Source organism: Kryptolebias marmoratus, linkage group LG22, assembly GCF_001649575.2.
Source record: "Kryptolebias marmoratus isolate JLee-2015 linkage group LG22, ASM164957v2, whole genome shotgun sequence".
In the NCBI taxonomy this organism is placed as follows: Eukaryota; Metazoa; Chordata; class Actinopteri; order Cyprinodontiformes; family Rivulidae; genus Kryptolebias; species Kryptolebias marmoratus.
The window spans coordinates 6,431,056-6,448,296 of record NC_051451.1 but is presented as its reverse complement, the minus strand read 5'-3'; the positions used below and the strand labels follow the sequence as shown (position 1 = coordinate 6,448,296).

The 17,241-nt window shown below is 42.7% G+C and overlaps 1 protein-coding gene across 7 annotated transcripts in view; it reads right to left on the bottom strand.

Moving 5' to 3' along the window:
* ninl (ninein-like) overlaps window positions 1-17,241 on the bottom strand; it is a 113,949-nt gene that overhangs the window by 9,369 nt on the left and 87,339 nt on the right. For 3 of the 7 annotated variants that reach the window (XM_037973548.1, XM_037973553.1, XM_037973549.1), the window contains 15 exons: window positions 13,598-13,661; window positions 12,689-12,789; window positions 12,478-12,618; window positions 11,123-11,299; window positions 8,949-9,085; window positions 8,724-8,864; window positions 8,416-8,590; window positions 8,048-8,158; window positions 6,936-7,022; window positions 4,348-4,495; window positions 3,232-3,300; window positions 2,773-2,897; window positions 2,620-2,700; window positions 2,249-2,382; window positions 190-327 (listed from right to left, as the gene is read on the bottom strand). In XM_037973548.1, the coding sequence (XP_037829476.1) occupies window positions 190-327; window positions 2,249-2,382; window positions 2,620-2,700; window positions 2,773-2,897; window positions 3,232-3,300; window positions 4,348-4,495; window positions 6,936-7,022; window positions 8,048-8,158; window positions 8,416-8,590; window positions 8,724-8,864; window positions 8,949-9,085; window positions 11,123-11,299; window positions 12,478-12,618; window positions 12,689-12,789; window positions 13,598-13,661 (1,829 nt within the window). The other 4 variants (XM_037973551.1, XM_037973550.1, XM_037973552.1 and 1 more) reach the window with 4 other exon arrangements.

Sequence of the window (17,241 nt, the reverse complement as noted above, 5' to 3'; positions counted from 1 at the left end):
GCTCACAGCACACAGCTCACATGTTAAAAATAATTATTTTATATCAGTACAGATTTATTGGTTGTCTATCTGTTTGTTGTTTTTCTATTGTTTATTTGTTTGTTGTTTTGTGTGACCTTTTGCTTTATAAACAAAATGGTCTCTAACATTAGAGGATGTCTCCAGCAGTGTTCCAGTGTCACTACCCACCTGACATGCATCACTTCCTGGTCCATCTTCAGCTTTAGCTCCGCCTCCAGCTGGTCCTTCTCACTGCTCAGTTTCTGGACCAGGTTACTGATCTCTCTGGCAAAGTTCTGTTCGAGCTCGGCCCGCTCCCGCTGCACCCTAGGAGGAAGAACAGAAACATTGCAGAGTCAGTCAGAGACAAGAAAACACAGAAGCTGTTCAGACTGACAGAAAGAACTCAGCGCAGCAGATCAAACTGTTATACAGCTGGGAGACAAACACTCTACTGAACTCCACTGTTGTTCTGTGACCAGAACCAGGTCACAGGACAACAGTCTGAGCAGGGATCCCCACACCTCCATTTACCCAAGTACATACTTCAGCTAAGCTGTCAGACACCAAGGTGTTTCCAACCCAAACCTCAGGTATAATCACATGACAGCATGATATGCAAAATAAAAAAAAAGATAAAATCAAAGCTGAATGAATAATTAATAACCTTTTCCCTCTGCTACGGAATGGGAAGAGGTGTACATTTTCCTGGACTTCACACCCACTGTGGCCAGATGAAGGTAGGCTTTTATCCTCATGAAGGAGGAGCTCCATGGCCGTGCTAATGTTAAATTCAGTCTCCAGTATCAAGCTACTCTACACATAACCATGGTCTGTGTGGCTGCAGCTGAGATCTGCACTTCAACATGTAACATCAGCTGTGTGCTGGGTTTGTCTCTGGCTAAAATACTTACTCTGCTGAGTATGATACCAGTATTTTACTTAAAACACAGATGTACTGATATTTCTTCTTTTTAAATATTTATTATTATTATTTTTTTTTTTTTTCATTTTAAATGTACTATTAAATGTAGCATAATCAAACCTTATTTAGTTTGGGGCACCTTTTCCTGCTTTATAGATTATAAATTCTTTTTTTTTTAAATATGGGACAGATTATTTACACATTCCTTAAGGTTGATTTGTAGTATGTGCAAACTATGGATAACATCAGATTTCGGTTGTGTTTATTGTGAAGTGAGGTAGCACACATTACTGGATGGATGCTTCAGCTGGGAAAGAAGGAGCATGTCCTGTTCTGAATTCGGGGGTTTGTTTGTAAATTTTGTTTCAAGAGGAATTTGAATGACACCTGCCTCAAATTTACAAATTTATGCAGGTGTTGTGTTTATTGTGGTAATGCATCTGACATTATTTTTGTCTTTTTTTTCTTGTCTTTTCTCTATTTTATCACATGCTGAAACTTTTCTTTATTTATAGGTCCCAACTTAGTGTGGATGGGAATATTAGGTTTGCTAGTTTGAATTGTAAGAGCCTGAATAGTCCAATCAAACACAAAAATGTTTTGCACCATCTACACTATCACAATGTTCATTTAATTTACAAACAAGAGACCCATTTGAGGGATGTAGACCACACCAGACTGAAGAGGAGCTGGTTTGGACTGATGTATCTTTTGTCCTTTTTCAGCAAATCAAGAAGTGTTGCCATTCTTATACATAGAGACATTCTCTTTGTTCATGTTAAAACAATTTCTGATTATGCTGGAAGTTTTAAAATTTATTGAACAGAGTGTAAAAAAATAAAAATAAAAAATAAAAAACTGATCCTGTGGTCCATGACCAGACTTTTTCCCCCCAATTTTTCCAGTCTGATTTTTAAAACGATTTCTTTGAAATTTTAATGATTTTAATTTAAATTGTTTCTTTTTGATTAATGATACAAAAACTAAATCTGTGCAAAGCAAATCTGCACTTCTTTCACTTGATGTTTAAAAACAATTTTCATCAAGTAAAAATTGCACAGACATAAACGTTAATACTTTAACAGTTTTACATTAATGTGATTTATTTTATGATTCTGGGAATAAACAAATTAATCTGTAACTAAATGAACCCAGAACCAGTTTTACACAGCACAGTAGAAAAACAAACTGAACTCTGCCTAAATACAAAGATTCATGGTTGGTGTGTCACACTGTAAATATTAGTTAATAAATCTGAAATACTCTTTAGTTTTGCTTATTAATTTACTCATTTGTCTGCAGACTGAAGCTCCTCTTCCTCACCTGCGCTCCATCTCGTTGCTCCTTCCACTTCCTCCATATTGGATTTGAGTCTGCAGTTTGTCCACACTCTCCTTCAGCTGCTTTACCTGGTGCTCTGCCTGAGTCCTCTGCTCCTCCAGCTCACTGATCTCCAGCTGATTACACACCACAGGAAAAAAACAACATTTACATTTATCTGTAGAATGAAGTTTTTATTTTAATCTCATAGTAAAGAGACACAAAATATACTCAAAACTCTTCAGGTTAACCAACATATCTGCACATATTCAGACTTCTAACTCATTTTCCAGAAAACTGATTCTGATTTTAGATTCATTTTAGAGCTCCACAGTCTTAATGAGTTAATGCTAAAGATGTGAACACTCAGTCACCTTGAAGGCCTGAGAGATGTCCTTCCTCTCCACTTCCATGCTGTCCTTCATCTTCTCCAGCTGCCGCTCATAGTAGTTCATCTGAAGAAGCGGAGGATCAGTTCTCCTTTAAAGACCTAAAACCAGAATTTTTGCAGTTGGTCACCATGTTACCTGAGTCTCCAGCTGGATGTTGAGCTGCTGCAGCTCCTGCTGGTGTTTCTCCTTCAGCTGCTCCACTGCCAGTTCAGTCTGGATGCTGACCGCAGGACCTGAGATGTCGTCCAATGAGGACAGAGCTGTGGACAAACAAGTGGGACCATGAGGTGGGCTTACAGGTGCAGGTACTCTCAGTCAGGAGGTTCTTGGATAAATCTCCATCCTCAAAGCTTGTGTTTAATCTACGTTTGTTTATGTTTGGGTAATGATCTTTGACTGACAGCTGTGTCAGCCAATTACAGGCAGGATTTAAATGACTTGATGGATGTTGGTCTGCTCCTCGTCTCTGAACTGGATCAGAACCCTTCAGCTCCCAGTCTGATCTGCTCAATCTCTAAACTAACAGATGGTTCTGGTTCAGATTCAGACTGTCTCAAGAGTGTGTGTGTGTGTGTGTGTGTGTGTGTTTCTCACCAGTTTTATTGACCGGCTGCAGTTTCTTCCTCACCACCGGAGACGAGCTGCGCTTCATGTCTGAATCCTCTGAAAACAAACAAATGTGAAGGCGTTTAACAGTTGATCTTTACAGAAAAACAGACTCACTGCGAGACACAATGAAGACTCAGTGCTGTTTGTGGGTGAGGCCCAACATACCCATTCAGAACCAACCTGAAAGTCCAGTTCAGCTTTCTGCTGACTGTGTTTCACAATCAGTTCATTTAACCAGCTAGTTTACTTGTTTTGTTTAACTGCTTCTTTATTTTTCAGACAAAACATTCAGTTAATTGTTGAATAAAGAAGAGAAAAAAAATGAAGTCTGAAATGAAATATGTAGGTAGTGAAATGTTTTGAACAGATTTGTGAATTTAATGCAGAAAGTGGCACCGCCTTCTGTCAGAAACACATAACTGCACATCTGTATTAAAAACCAAAGGGTTTCTTCAACAGGGGAAACAAAAGTTTTAAAAGTAGCAAGTGGGTATTAAATAAAAGTCCTACAGATATAAAACATCTGTCCAGAGGCAGGGAGGGAAGTTAAATGAAGAAATCTTTAAGATCATAAATAAAGGAACCGTTTAAAGAATAAAAAGTTAAAATAAAACCTGTTGTCACAGAACATCATTTTCTGTTAGTTTTAAGTAAATAATTTCTGTAATAAAAAAGATTAACTATAAATGTTTATGGTTTTAAGAATCTCATTCAAACATGCGTTCCTGAAAACATTATTTTTCCCCCAACATTTTAACTAACAATAACTGATAATAGATTTTTTACTCAAGGTAAAGAAATTCTGAATTATTTAATCTCATTGTAACATAGATAAACCCAGTTTGTTAAACCTCCCTTATAGAATGGCCTTGGGTCTCCCCCGGGGTCATCTCCCAGTGGAACCTGCTCCAAAGGGAGGCGCCCTAATCAGATGTTCAACCTCCTCAGCTGGATCCTTTCAATACAGAGGAGCAGAGGCTGTGGTCCAAGCTCCACTGGGTGCTGAGCCCAGCACCCCGAGGAACGAAGCTCCTTTATTTACTGGAGTCAGACTCAGTGTTACTGATCTGTGTGGCTTGCTATGTGGTGGTCTTTGTTTACCGGAGTCAGACTCGGTGAGTTGTTGACTCCAGCTCAGTGCTGAGGCGTCAGCATCATTTCCTGTGGGTCGTTTGGACTTCCTGCTGCTCTTCTGACTCCTCAGTAGTTCCAGCTCTGTGCTCAGCTCATCGTTTCTGTCCTGCAGCTCCTGAATGCAACAAATAGGTTCATATCTCAGTTCAGAATACAAACACACAAACTTTCTGTAGGTTTGTGAGAAATAAGAGCCAAACAAACTTGCTGCAGTGTTTTCATGGCTCTCTCAAAACCAATGAAACTCAGTTATGTGACATCACAGCAAATGTGACCAATCAGAAACTGTAACTGGATTTTTTTCTTTTTGGATTAAGGCTAAACATGAATACATGGTGTCAAATACAGCCAAAAAAAGAGACAGAAAACCGAAACTCCCTGAATCACAAAGTTGCACCTGATCATCTCCTGCACAAATCACATTATCACACCTGAACATCCAGCTGCTCTCGCTTTCTGTCAGACTTGGACGAGGCATTCAAGTGCACAAACACAAGAAGAAAGTTCTGTTTCTGAGCACATGACTTTAAAAGTTTCCTCTGTGAGGTCAATATTATGCTCTAATAAAATTTTTAAATGACTTAAATAATCAGATTTTAATAGTTATTTTAGCTGTAATTCCTGCAGGAGAATAGAAACATTTCTCTACAGTTTTATAAATCTGTGTCACAGCAGGAACGTCATGAAGAATCTCCACACAGAGCGGACTGATTTGAATTCACTTCTGTGATTTGAGAAGAAGTTTTGATTCCTGAGAGAACAGATTAAACCTGAGAGCCCAAACTCTGATTTCATCTTTTATTTGTTCACATTCTAAAAATTTAAGGTGTTTATTTCTGGAGCTTCAGCACCACAAAATCTGAAAGTTTGTTATAAGAACATTTGTGGAGTTTTATGGATGATGAGGTCTGCAGGAAGTTAAACAGACTCACGTGTCAAACTGAAGTCTTGTGGGCTAGATATGGCCCTTGATGTAATTGTATTCAACTTGCAAAATATTTTACCTGTATTAGCACTGACCCACCAGTCTGACAGTCGTTGCTTCAGAAACCTGGGCATGCTCACTGCTAACTTCTTATGGTAATTAGCTAAATTTGAAGCTAAAAAAAACACAGTTTGAACATTTCAGTAATTTTGATTTTTATGTGAAAAGGGAGCTGATCAAACTCTTGTTGATGAACCTACAAACAACCCAACCTAATGTGCATCAGAACAGCCGAACTAACATTTACATTATTTTCTGTATTTTTACTTTAAAATAAAAATGTCAGCAGCTATTTAGGGGTATTTTTTAACTAATTTGATAAATTTTAATAAAAAAAAAAAATTAAAGGACAAAAAAATAGCTATTTTTTTTCTTAATTTTAATTTGATCTATATTCAAATTAAAACTATTTTAAATTCATTTTAAAAACATTTAAATGATTTTAGAATTTGAATAATTTATTTATTTATAACTTTAAATCTTTAAACAAATTTTACAACCGTTTTTAAACATTTCAATAACAATGTTTTTTTAATTTCTCAAAATTATTTTTTTTTATTTTAAATTAAAAATGAATGCAAATAAGTTTGCAGTTTAAAACAATTTTTAAAAGATTTTTTAAAAGATTTTTTAGATGTTAAATGTTTTACATTTTTATTTTAACTTTAATTGTATTAAATTATTACAAAATTTAAAAGAATCTTTAAAAATATTTTTTATAGCACTGAATGTTTTTTAATTTTTATATGCTTTAAAAATGTAAATTTTAAAATAACTTTTTACATTTGTTTAAATATATATATGACACAAAATGTTATGTTTTTTTTAGCATTTTCTATTTTAAAACATTTTTTCTTTAATCAATAATTCCCGAATGTTGGAAAATATGTCTTAGATCGTGGTCATGAAAATTTCTATTTAAATCATTTATTTATTTACTTTTTATTTAACCAGGAAAATCCCATTGAGATCGCAGATCTCTTTTTCAAGGGAGGCCTGGGCCTGAAGGCAGCCTTACATGCATGTTTTTAGACGGTGGGAGGAAACTCACAGTCTAGAATTTGGCATATTTGGCATATTATAAATTTGGCATATTACATTTAAACAATTATGTTTTCCTTGTGTAAGCTAAAAAACGAACATTAAAGTACCCGAAGGAGAAGTTAATAAAACAAACCTGACACTAATGTTTCATTTCCTGAATTTAGGATCCTTTTCTATGACCTTTGACCTTAACTCAGAGGTCAGAGTTAAGGTCAAAGGTCACAGGTCTTCTCTCTTCAAGAGCAAAAACTGAAACTGAGTGAAAAAGCAGCCAAAATCCAAAGCCCTTTGAAAAACATTCAGAAATTTTGCCAAACTGTTGATCCAGACCACTTTTAAAAATTACGGGAAAACCTGGATCACTGAAGGAAACCGAAACAGGCGAGTTCCTGATCAGGAGTTCTGGATCAGGAGTTCTGGATTATGTCTGCATGAATCAGTAAATCTTAATCCCATGCAGTAAAAATCAAAATAATGGTTTTAGAGTCAGCATGTTGAAAAGCAGCAGCGTAAAAACAGTTCCTACCCTGCACTGCCGCTCGTACTGTTCAATGATTTCACAGAATTTCTCCTCATGGCTCAGAGTGGCGCCGGTCGGGTCCAAACTGCCAAACTGTCAGAACAGAACACATTTAGTGGATCCTATAATCTGACAATGAACCAATCGATTGATCGGGTGAAACAGCAGCAGGTAAAGATGATGGTCAGAGCAGGAAGGAGAAGGAAACTTTCATTAATCATTCATCAGCTACATGGAGATGAGTCACCGAACACCATCCGGACTGCACCTGTATCAAATATCAACACATGTTAAAACCATCCAGGTGGTTCTATAAATGTTCTGCAGCAGGGAACATTTACAAGAACCTGATTTTGTCCTAACTTCAACCTCAAACATCTCCATCCTCCATCAGGATGTCACCTGCAGTACTTTGTGCTCCAGCTGATCCAGAACCAGCTCAACCAGGTGACTGTGGACACAGAGTCATGCGACATTCATGTGACCGGATCTTTCTGCTTCTTGTGATTTTTTCCATTCTTTCACATCAGTCAAACAGAACGAGCAACAAGCTGAAACTAAATCCTGAAGAATCCTTTGATCCATTGAGTCAAAGTCACATGACCTGAAAAAAACTTCTTTCCTGGAGAAAAATACAAATCTGTCCTGTTCTTTGATGAGTTCTGAACATTATGAGCTGCATCAGCCACGAGGGACTGTTTGTCTTCTTGTCATACAGATCACAGCTGTTTGTGACCAAAAACACAAGAACCAGGTTCAAACTGACTGAGATATGCGAGATTCATATATGATACTAAATCAGATAAATATTCAATGTTATTCAAAGCGACCCAAGGCTGAACCGTCATGTTGCATAACATCCAACTTTTACATCAATGAAGTAGGGGTATGCAGACTGATCCAAATATTATTTATTATTATTATTATTATTATTAATACCAACCATGGAACATTTCTAACTAAAGACCGAAAACTGTTAATCATTATTGATCTCTGAGGAAAGAGTCTGTTCACACTAAACCAGAATCTGCAGAGATCTGATGGGTCAGATGATCCTGGCAGACTCAGGTCCTGATGGAGGTGGCTGAGTGTGTGTGTGTTGAATTCCTTTGTGTCACCTTGTGGTGCAGAAGCTGCTTCAGGTCTCCCTGGAGTCGGTTCACTAAACTTTCTGCCTCATTCAGCTTTATTTTCACAGCATCCAGCTCCTCCTCCAGATGGAGGTTCTCCTGAGGAACACAGCAGAATGTCAGACATACTGAAGAACCCAGCAGAACACTGAGCATTCTAAGGAACACAACAGAACAGCAAACATCCTGAGAAACCCAGATGAAACATCAAACACATAGAAGAACCGAGCAGAACATGATCCAAACATCCTGAGGAACACAGCAAAACATGATGAGTGAGGAACATCATGTTCCACATTGATACCAGAAGCTGGTACTATCAGTTAGGAGTTCCAGACTGATTCACCAGGACTGACCTGTGCGGCGCTGCTCAGCTCTTCCTGTAGCTCCGCCTCCTGCACTCTGACCAGCTGCAGCTCCTCCTGCAGCGAGCGGCATTCTCTGTCCACCTGCTGCAGTAGGGCCTCGTTCTCCTGCACCGACTGACTGCGCAGAGACGTCAAACGGTCTTGGAAATCCTGCTCCAGGTCCCTGACAATCAGAACCATCAAACAAACAATACTGATCACATGACCTGTTCCATCCTGTCACTCTGGGAGCTCTCATATCCCAAAATCCTTTCTACACACATGATTAAACTAAGTGGGTAATTTTACAGTCTGACCTGATTCTGCTCTCGTTGAGTGTCTCCATGTTAGCATGGCGATCGTCCACTTCTCTGACCAGCTGTAAGATCCTCTGATTGGCCAGGTCCAGGTCCACCCTCAGCTTGTCCCGCTCCCTGGAGGCCTGCTCCAACACCCCACTGAGAGGCAGCACAGACCACAGGTGAAGTGGCTGCAGACCCCACCTTCCCTTCCAGTCTTGTATCAACTGATGGAAAACCTACTGCAGGTGTTGGATCTCGTTCTTGTAGGAGATGAGGGCCACCTGGTGGATCCCGTTCCCGCTGACCAGCAGCTCATTGTCCAGAGCCAGGGTCAGATCCACCAGACTGAGACGCTCATCCAGGGGGAAGTCCAGGGTCTGCAGACACAAACAAACAGAAGAAAATTAATTTATCTGTGTCTGTTTTATCAGTGAATTGTCTGTATACAATCTGCAAACTACAAGATGTTGAGCAAATTATTGCTCAACAATAATTTGACATTTAATTTTATTTTTACATTTAACTTAAAAACACGTGAGAGCCACAGTTAAAGGTCCAGTTAGGAAAATAACAGAAGCGTAGGAATAATCCTGATGCTTAAATTAGCGTGTTTCCTCTAAAATTAATTTTGAATTTAGGTTTTAGTTTAATTTTATGAAAACTTCTAAAAGATTACTCATAAAACTAAAGGTGTGTTTTTTCCTGGTTTTCACTCTTCATGTTTTATAGATTCATGTTAGAGTTTTAAAGGTTTTCCTGCGATGGCTTGTGCCAACATAAAAACAGACAGACTGCTAACTAAAATTTATAAAACAGAGCATTTCCGTAGAATATAAATGACCAATAATCGTCAAATGTTTAATTTCAGCAGTTCATCCTCCTGACAGCAGAGGGCGCTGCTGTCAGGTTTAAACCATTTCAGGTCTTTTCATCTGATAATTGTGTGTTTGTGCAGCAGAGATGAATTCCTTGAGAGTAATTATCATCGTTAGTTTGGAACAATTAGGAGCCTCAGTTTTTAATGACGGTGTTTACAGTTCTAAAGAAGTTCTGAAACTGGGTGATTCTGGCTGCAGATCACCTTGAACTGGACTGAGGAGATCTGGCTTGGTTCTGTAACAGGAATGTGACTGAGCTGATATCTGAGGTTCTGATGGGCCTCAGTGGTTTGGAACCAGTTTGGACCTCACAGATGAAATCCTCAGAACTGATGAGGTAGTTTGGGCTAAAACAAGACAAAGACAGTTTGTTTGTTAAAAATCAGGAAGTCGTGTTGAAGCAGAGGAAGAGCTGGAGAGGAAGATCCAAACCCCACATCTTGGCAGGACAGGTAAAAAGCACCTTTGATACTGATGCTGGCCCACTCAGTTGGCTAATTGAATTTTTACCCAACAGGTCCCAGCGAGTCAAAGTAAATGGAACAGTGTCTAACGTTCTGGTGTCCTCTTTGGATAACCACAGGGATGTATGCTCTCTATACCAATAGGCCAGCATGATGTAACATTTGCTAATGACTCTGTCAAAGTGTCCCTGCTGATAGGTGATGAAATGGACCACGCTTCCATAGTGATTGTTTTCTCAGAGTGGTGTAGCGTATCCCACTTGAACATAAATGTGTTGAAAACTAAAGAGATGGTTGTTGACTTTAGGAAAAACCGATGACCAATCTCAATAGTTGTGATCAAGGATCAGGTTGTAGAGGTGGTGGATCGTTATAAATACCTAAGCATTTCATTCACAGTTTTTTTACATCCAGGTGGAGGCCATCATTAGGAAGGCTCATCAAAGAATTGACTTTTTTTGGGAAACTTAGTTGTTTTAAAGTTGGCAGTGTTTTTATGAAAATATTTTATGGAATCAGTCTTGACCTTGTCTTTAGTGTATTGGCTTGGGTTTGTTTCACTCAGGTCTGGAAACAGACTGCAGAGCATCATTAAAACATGCAGCCTGCACAAGACTAGGCAGAGAAGATTCTGCAGGATCCTAGCCACCCTGTTCACAGAATTTCAGCTGCTTCCATCAGGCAGAAAATACAGCATGCCAACAAACAGACAGAAACTCTTATCATATCTACAATGTCATTCCTGAATAACACGTAGTCTTTCTTCTAATTTATGATTATTCTGAAAATAATTTGTCAGAAGTATTTTTATGATATCTTTTCACATTACATTGTTTTTATTGTTGGACTTTGAGCATCTTGTTTAACTGAAATGATATTTATTGGTTTTATGGTGTTTTTACCTGTGTTAATGTAAGTGTATGTACTGCTGGCTGCAGACCCAGAGTTACATCCCCTCCATCTCAAACAGAACCATGTAAACTCACCTGCAGCAGCAGGAGGACTGGTTCACGGTCATTAAATGTTTTTGAGACCTGCAGAACTGTGAAGGTTAATTCTGATCTGAGCTGACCTGCAGGATCTCCTTGCTGTTCCTAATACCCTCCTCGGTCCACAGTGCTGCGACCCGGTCAGGGCTGGTGTATCCTGTCCCATCATCCAGTCGGCTAAGGACCCTCTGACCCACGGTGGCTGTCAGCAGAGAGGGGGAGGAGAAGTGAGCCGAGACCTCCTCCAGCACCTCGTGGGTCTGCATGAAGAACAAGGAACCAGAGTCAGAGTGAGACCAGTGAGCTAAAACCTTAGAAATAACCAGAGTTCACAGGGTTTAACTTTAATCTAGATTATCCCACTTTGATTCAGTGCCACCAAAACCAGAACCAGGCCACTGTACTCCTCCAACCAGAACCAGACTACTGAGGACAACTGAACAAAAATAAAAACAAACATTTGACAAGACATAAAAAAATATTAAAATAAAGCAAAAAATGTCAACTCTCAGGCTGTATTAAAAGCCAGTGAGTGAAAATGAGTTTTAAGATGAGACTTAAAAACACAGAGTTAATGTCTGTCTGATATGTACAGGCAGCTGGTTCTTCAGTTTAGGAGCTACAACTGAAAAGGTCTGACCACCTCTGTGGACCAGCCTGGACCTCGGGACAACTAAAGACCCGATCACCTCTGTGGACCAGCCTGGACCTCGGGACAACTAACAGCAAATGATCATTGGATTGAAGGAATCTGGAGGGCACATCAGGTTGCAGGAGGTCTGACAGGTATACAGGCACCTGTCCACTCAGGGCTTTATAGCTCAATAAAACTTTAAAATTAATATCATGGAAGACTGAGAATCTACACCAACTTATGACCGTGTTTACTGAGGCATTCTGTGGGGGTGCTGGGGAAGTTTGGGGTGTCAGGGTCACTTTAAAAGGGCTATTCGGTATGTGTATAACCAAAGCAGAAGCTACAGCTGCATCAGCAGCACAAAAGCAAGTTTGTTCTCGGTGCAGGCTTGACTCCGCCAGTGCTGTCCCTTGGCTCTGATCCTGTTTTTGGTGTTCATGGACAGGATCTTAAAGAGCAAATGTGGAGAGGAGGGTGTCTGATTTGGGAACCTCAGGGTTTTGTCTCTGTTTTTTTGCAGATGATGTGGTTCTCTTGGCATCTTCAGGCCATGACCGTCAGAGACCATGGTTCTCAACAGGAAAAAGAAAAAAACAGAAGTAACTATAAACAAGAAAACAATTGTGTGGATACTGAACTTTGCTTTGTTTTCATCAGTCACATGGTTTAGCTTCTTGATCTGAGCAGGGCTTTCGGCTGATGTGACCACAGCAGCTGAAGTGTTGATGCCTCCATATGAGTCAACAGTTTAGCAAATAAAGCAGTTTGTATACAATTTTAAACAGTTCAAGTGTGTCATACCCTGTATGGCGCCCTCTGCAGGTCAGCTGATCGTATGGGGGTGGAGCTTGATGTGGGGGCGGAGCTAGAGAGAACCTTTCTGAACTCTCTGATGATGACTGTGCTGTGCAGGTTGGGGGCCAGCCTCTGAAGCAAAACATCCTGCATGCAGAGACAGAGGCAGGACATCTCAAACCACTCATCTTTTTGATAAATCTAACCTCAGCTTCACCTGCATATCCAGGTGATCACACACTGCTGTCAGGACCTGATGATCTCCTCTATCCTCCTCCTCTTCCTGCTGCTGCTCCTGCTGCTGCTGCTGAGGATCTTCTGAAGAACAAAAGTTATATTATAAAAACCATTGGATTCACTTTGGAAACAAAGTTTTACTCTTCTGAACCTTTCAGCATGTCTTATTTCAAAAATATTTTCTAAAACCATTCAGTCAGTTTCTGAGGATCATCCAAATATAACAAATTATTTACTAATCAAAGTGAAAGCCATTTAGTAAAAGAAAAGCTTGATTTGTGGTGTTTAGATTTTAAATGTGCTTGAACATGGGTTCCTTGCGGACAGCCCATGCCTCGAACTGAAGTTCAGTAACAAAACACCGTTGAGATCAGGGCAGGCCGTTCCTCCCAGTTACTCCCATCCAGATAACTCAATCATTGCCCACATGGACAGTGAGGTCACCCAGGAAAACACCTTCTAGGACACCATCTATAGACTCCAAGAAGACTGGGTAATATGAACTGATGTCTGTTGCATGAGCTTAAACAACAGTCAGAACCTTTTCTCTTGCAGCTCAAAGCCACAGAGAGACAACCCTCTTGTTCACCGGGGAAAACTCCAACACATGAGGCGCTCAGCTGGGGGCCTGTCGTATCACCTGAACCAGGAACTTAGAGATGCATCATCTTTCAGCTAATCCTCAAGTTCTTCCCTTTTTTGGAATCACCTTGTTGAAGCTAAAATGCTATTTTCTGTCAGACTGTTATCTTTGGTGATTTTTATCGTCTTAGTGACAGGCTGCTGGGAACAAAGCCTAAAAATCCAAACTTTCAGATCCTTCCAGCCAGAGGAAACCATCCTGTTATGTAGTAGAGCAGAGAATGTGTACAAAGCTAAAACAGAGTACCTTTAGTCTGAAAGAGCTGCTGGACGTTCCTGTTACTTCCTGTCTCTTCATCAGACTTCAGGCTCTGCAGAGAAAACATGGAGGTCAGACTGAAACCAGACTGAACCAATAGAACAGTGTGTGTGCAGTAATACCAGCAAACCAAACTATAATCAGATGAATATTACCTCTGCTAGAATAAATATATTGTGTGAGAGACTGAATGGACTGTCACGGTCTGGAGCTTAACATGAAACACACACACATTCATCTGGTTGGCTGTAGTAAACTGAACTGGTCACATGAAAACCGATGGTCATCAGAGAATAAAAACAGGTTGATTTTTGTGTTTCAGATGATTGAACAATTTTTGTTTTCCATCAGAAACATTTAATTCATAAAGAGTTGAGTTAAATTTCAAATTGAGTTCTGTAACAAGAAAGTTTCTGTTCTATTTCATCCCTACTGACCGCCAGAGGCGGTGCTTCAAGCACTGAATGATCATTCTTGCGCATGCGCAGGTCGAGTACTAATCACGACAAAGTCGCCTGTGACCTGCCGGTGACCCACATGACTCTATATGGTCACATGATGACCGGCACTCAATCCCTTTGTTCTTCTCGCGCGCAGGTGTGTTATACCTCCGTATTTTCCAATACGTCTCGTTCGTCGCTAGTAGCCTTGTGACCATACGTGGTCGGAGCTGCGGGTGAGTCTCGCCCTCCAGGGGCTGCACGAACGAGTTCTGCTTACCGAATCAGTTGCTGTTGCTGCGATGACCGGTAGGTTTTGTGTTTTCTCTCCTACGACAGTAGTTTACTGTTCGCTTTAAGTTAGGACTCACCTGTAGCGTTTTCTGCCCGCGTGGAGTTCATTTTTGGTTTGTTGAAGTAAATACCTGACTCACTGGTAGCGTTTTCTGCCCTCGTGGAGTTCATCTTTTGTTGTTAAAGTAAATACCTGACTCACCGGTAGCATTTTCTGCCCGTGTGGAGTTCATTTTTGGTTTGTTGAAGTAAGTACCTGACTCACTGGTAGCGTTTTCTGCCCACGTGGAGTTCATTTTGGTTTGTTGAAGTAAATACCTGACTCACCGGTAGCGTTTCTGCTCGCGCTGAGTTAATCTCTGCCCATCCCTTTTGGCTGTGATCAGCAATATGATGCTGAGTAATTTATGTTGCTCGTCTTGTATGGCTCCGCTCCAGCCAGACGACAGGCATGATTTGTGTTCCTCCTGTCTTGGAGCGGAACACCTCAGGGAAGCGCTGTCAGACAATGCTTGCCCGAATTGTACAGTCATGCCCCACTCGGTTCGACTGGATCGGTTAGCTGTGCTGGAGCAGCCTACCGATTGGTTAAGTGTGGCGCAGCATAGTCCCTTGCCACCTGCACAGGCAACGTGCCAGAAGCGGCCTGCTGCGGCAGCACCTTCGGTGTCAGCTAAGTGAGCTAAACACACCGACACTAAGAGGTTGTCCACAAAGGTGGATCACCTCACTTCAGAGCTCGCCCACATGAAGGCCCTCCTCCGGTCTTTCCAGGCTGAGGATGGTCGTGGGGCGGCTCCACCCTCTGAGCAGGAGGGAGCATCAGGCAATGATGATGATGCTATTTCAGTGGCAGCCTCTGGTACCCAATTCTGTGAGGACCTTCCGGAGCTGAGATCCAGGGTCTCTAGGTCTGACTCCAGTGCCTCCCAGGAGGACGTGGGGGGAGTCTGTGACAGTCGCAATCCGGACAGCTCTTGCCCGTCTACAGCTGGATGTTCCTCCAGCCCAGCCTGCAGCTTCTAGCGCGTTCTTTAGACGCGGGAGATTGGAGACTGCTTTTGTTATTCTGCCTTCGGAGGAATACATACGGGAACTGCATGCCTGTTGGTCAGACACCAAGGCGTTGTCACGACTGACATCAGATGGCAGGGCCCTGGCAGCCATGCAGGAGGCGCCTAAGGTTGGCTTGGGGCAGATGCCAGGTGTCGAGCCAGGCATTGCCTGGCTTATTGTCCCACCGGAGGAGGTCTTGCGGCCTAATGCCCGTTGTCCACGGCCCCAGTGCCGTATTACTGATGACCTTCTCTGTAAGGCCTATGACTCTGGCGCTCGCATGGGCAGGATTGGGAACTCCCTCTCCCATCTCATGCTGGCCCTGTCCTCCTCTCTGGAGTCTGTTTCACTGGACCATTCCACCCAAGGCCTGGTCGACGCGTCTCTGCAGGCCTTTGCTCTTATGACGAGGGAGCTGGGATGCACACTGTCTACTCTGGTTCATGCTCGCCGCCAGGTCTGGCTGGTGCAGTCGCCCCTCACTGAGCCTTGTAGGAGAACACTCCGGACCCTTCTGGTGATCCCGGGAGAACTTTTTGGCTCTGCTGCGCTGGATGCCTTGGGTCGTACAGCTCAGGCGTCTCGTACAAGACAGCAGCTGGCAGGGCTTCACAGACGTGATCGCCAACCAGTTGGCACTTGGGCGTCTGCGGGCTCCTTGCGGAGGTCCCCGCTGCCGTCCGTTTCATTTGTTGAGCCACAGGTTCCAGGTCAGAGGTCCGTCCCAAGACCTGCTCCAGTGCGGGGAGACCGGGCTCGAGGCCAAGTGGGGGCTCTCCCCTCTCGCCCCTCCCGGGCTGCACGGTCAGGCCGCCATCCCCCCCGACCTTCAGGAGGTCCGGGGGGCCGTATATGACGTCCTGAGGCCGGCGGTCGGTTATTTTACCCCAGCACAACTCGGCAGCTGGTCTGCCCACACCCCAGACTTGTGGGTGCGCTCCACTCTGTCCCGGGGGTACCGCCTTCAGTTCCGCCGCCGGCCACCGGTCCCCGGCCGGGTCAGGATGACTGTCATCCACGACCCAGCAAAGGCACAGGCACTGAACCAGGAAATCTGCACCTTGCTGGCCAAGGGAGCGATAGTGCCTGTGGACCCCCTGTTGGACCCAGGGGGCTTTTATTCAAAGTATTTTCTTGTTCCAAAAAAGACTGGGGGTCTACGTCCAGTCTTGGACCTCAGGGGTCTGAATGTATACTTGAAAGTCATTCCCTTTCGTATGCTGACCACAAGGGAAGTGTTGCAGGCAATCTCCCGAAACGACTGGTTCACTTCCATAGACCTCAAGGATGCTTATTTCCATGTTCCAATTGCTCCGCCTCATTGGCGGTTTCTTCGCTTTGCTTTCCAAGGGAAGCATTTCCAGTTCAGGGTCCTTCCGTTCGGTCTGTCGCTGTCCCCCAGGGTGTTCACCTGATGTGTCGCAGCGGCCCTCTCTCCCCTGCAGGCGCAAGGCTTGAGGATCCTCCCATATCTGGACGACTGGCTCATTTGTGCAGCGACACGCGACCAAGCACGTCGAGACACTCAGTTGGCGCTCGACCATGTGGGGCGCCTGGGCTTCCGGGTGAATATGGAGAAAAGCAGCCTGACTCCCTCACAGGAGATTATTTTCCTGGGCATTGCCATGAATTCTGTCTTGATGACTGCTTGCCCGTCGCCCCAGCGGGTCGACAGTATATCGAGTACGCTCCCAGAATTCAGACGCGGCAGGGTGCTGCCTCTTGTACATCATCTTCGCCTCGTGGGCAAGCTCACAGCTGCATCCAGCGTGGTGCCCTTGGGGCTGCTGTCATTGCGGCCACTCCAGATGTGGTTGAACAGCTTAGGTCTGGACCCCACAC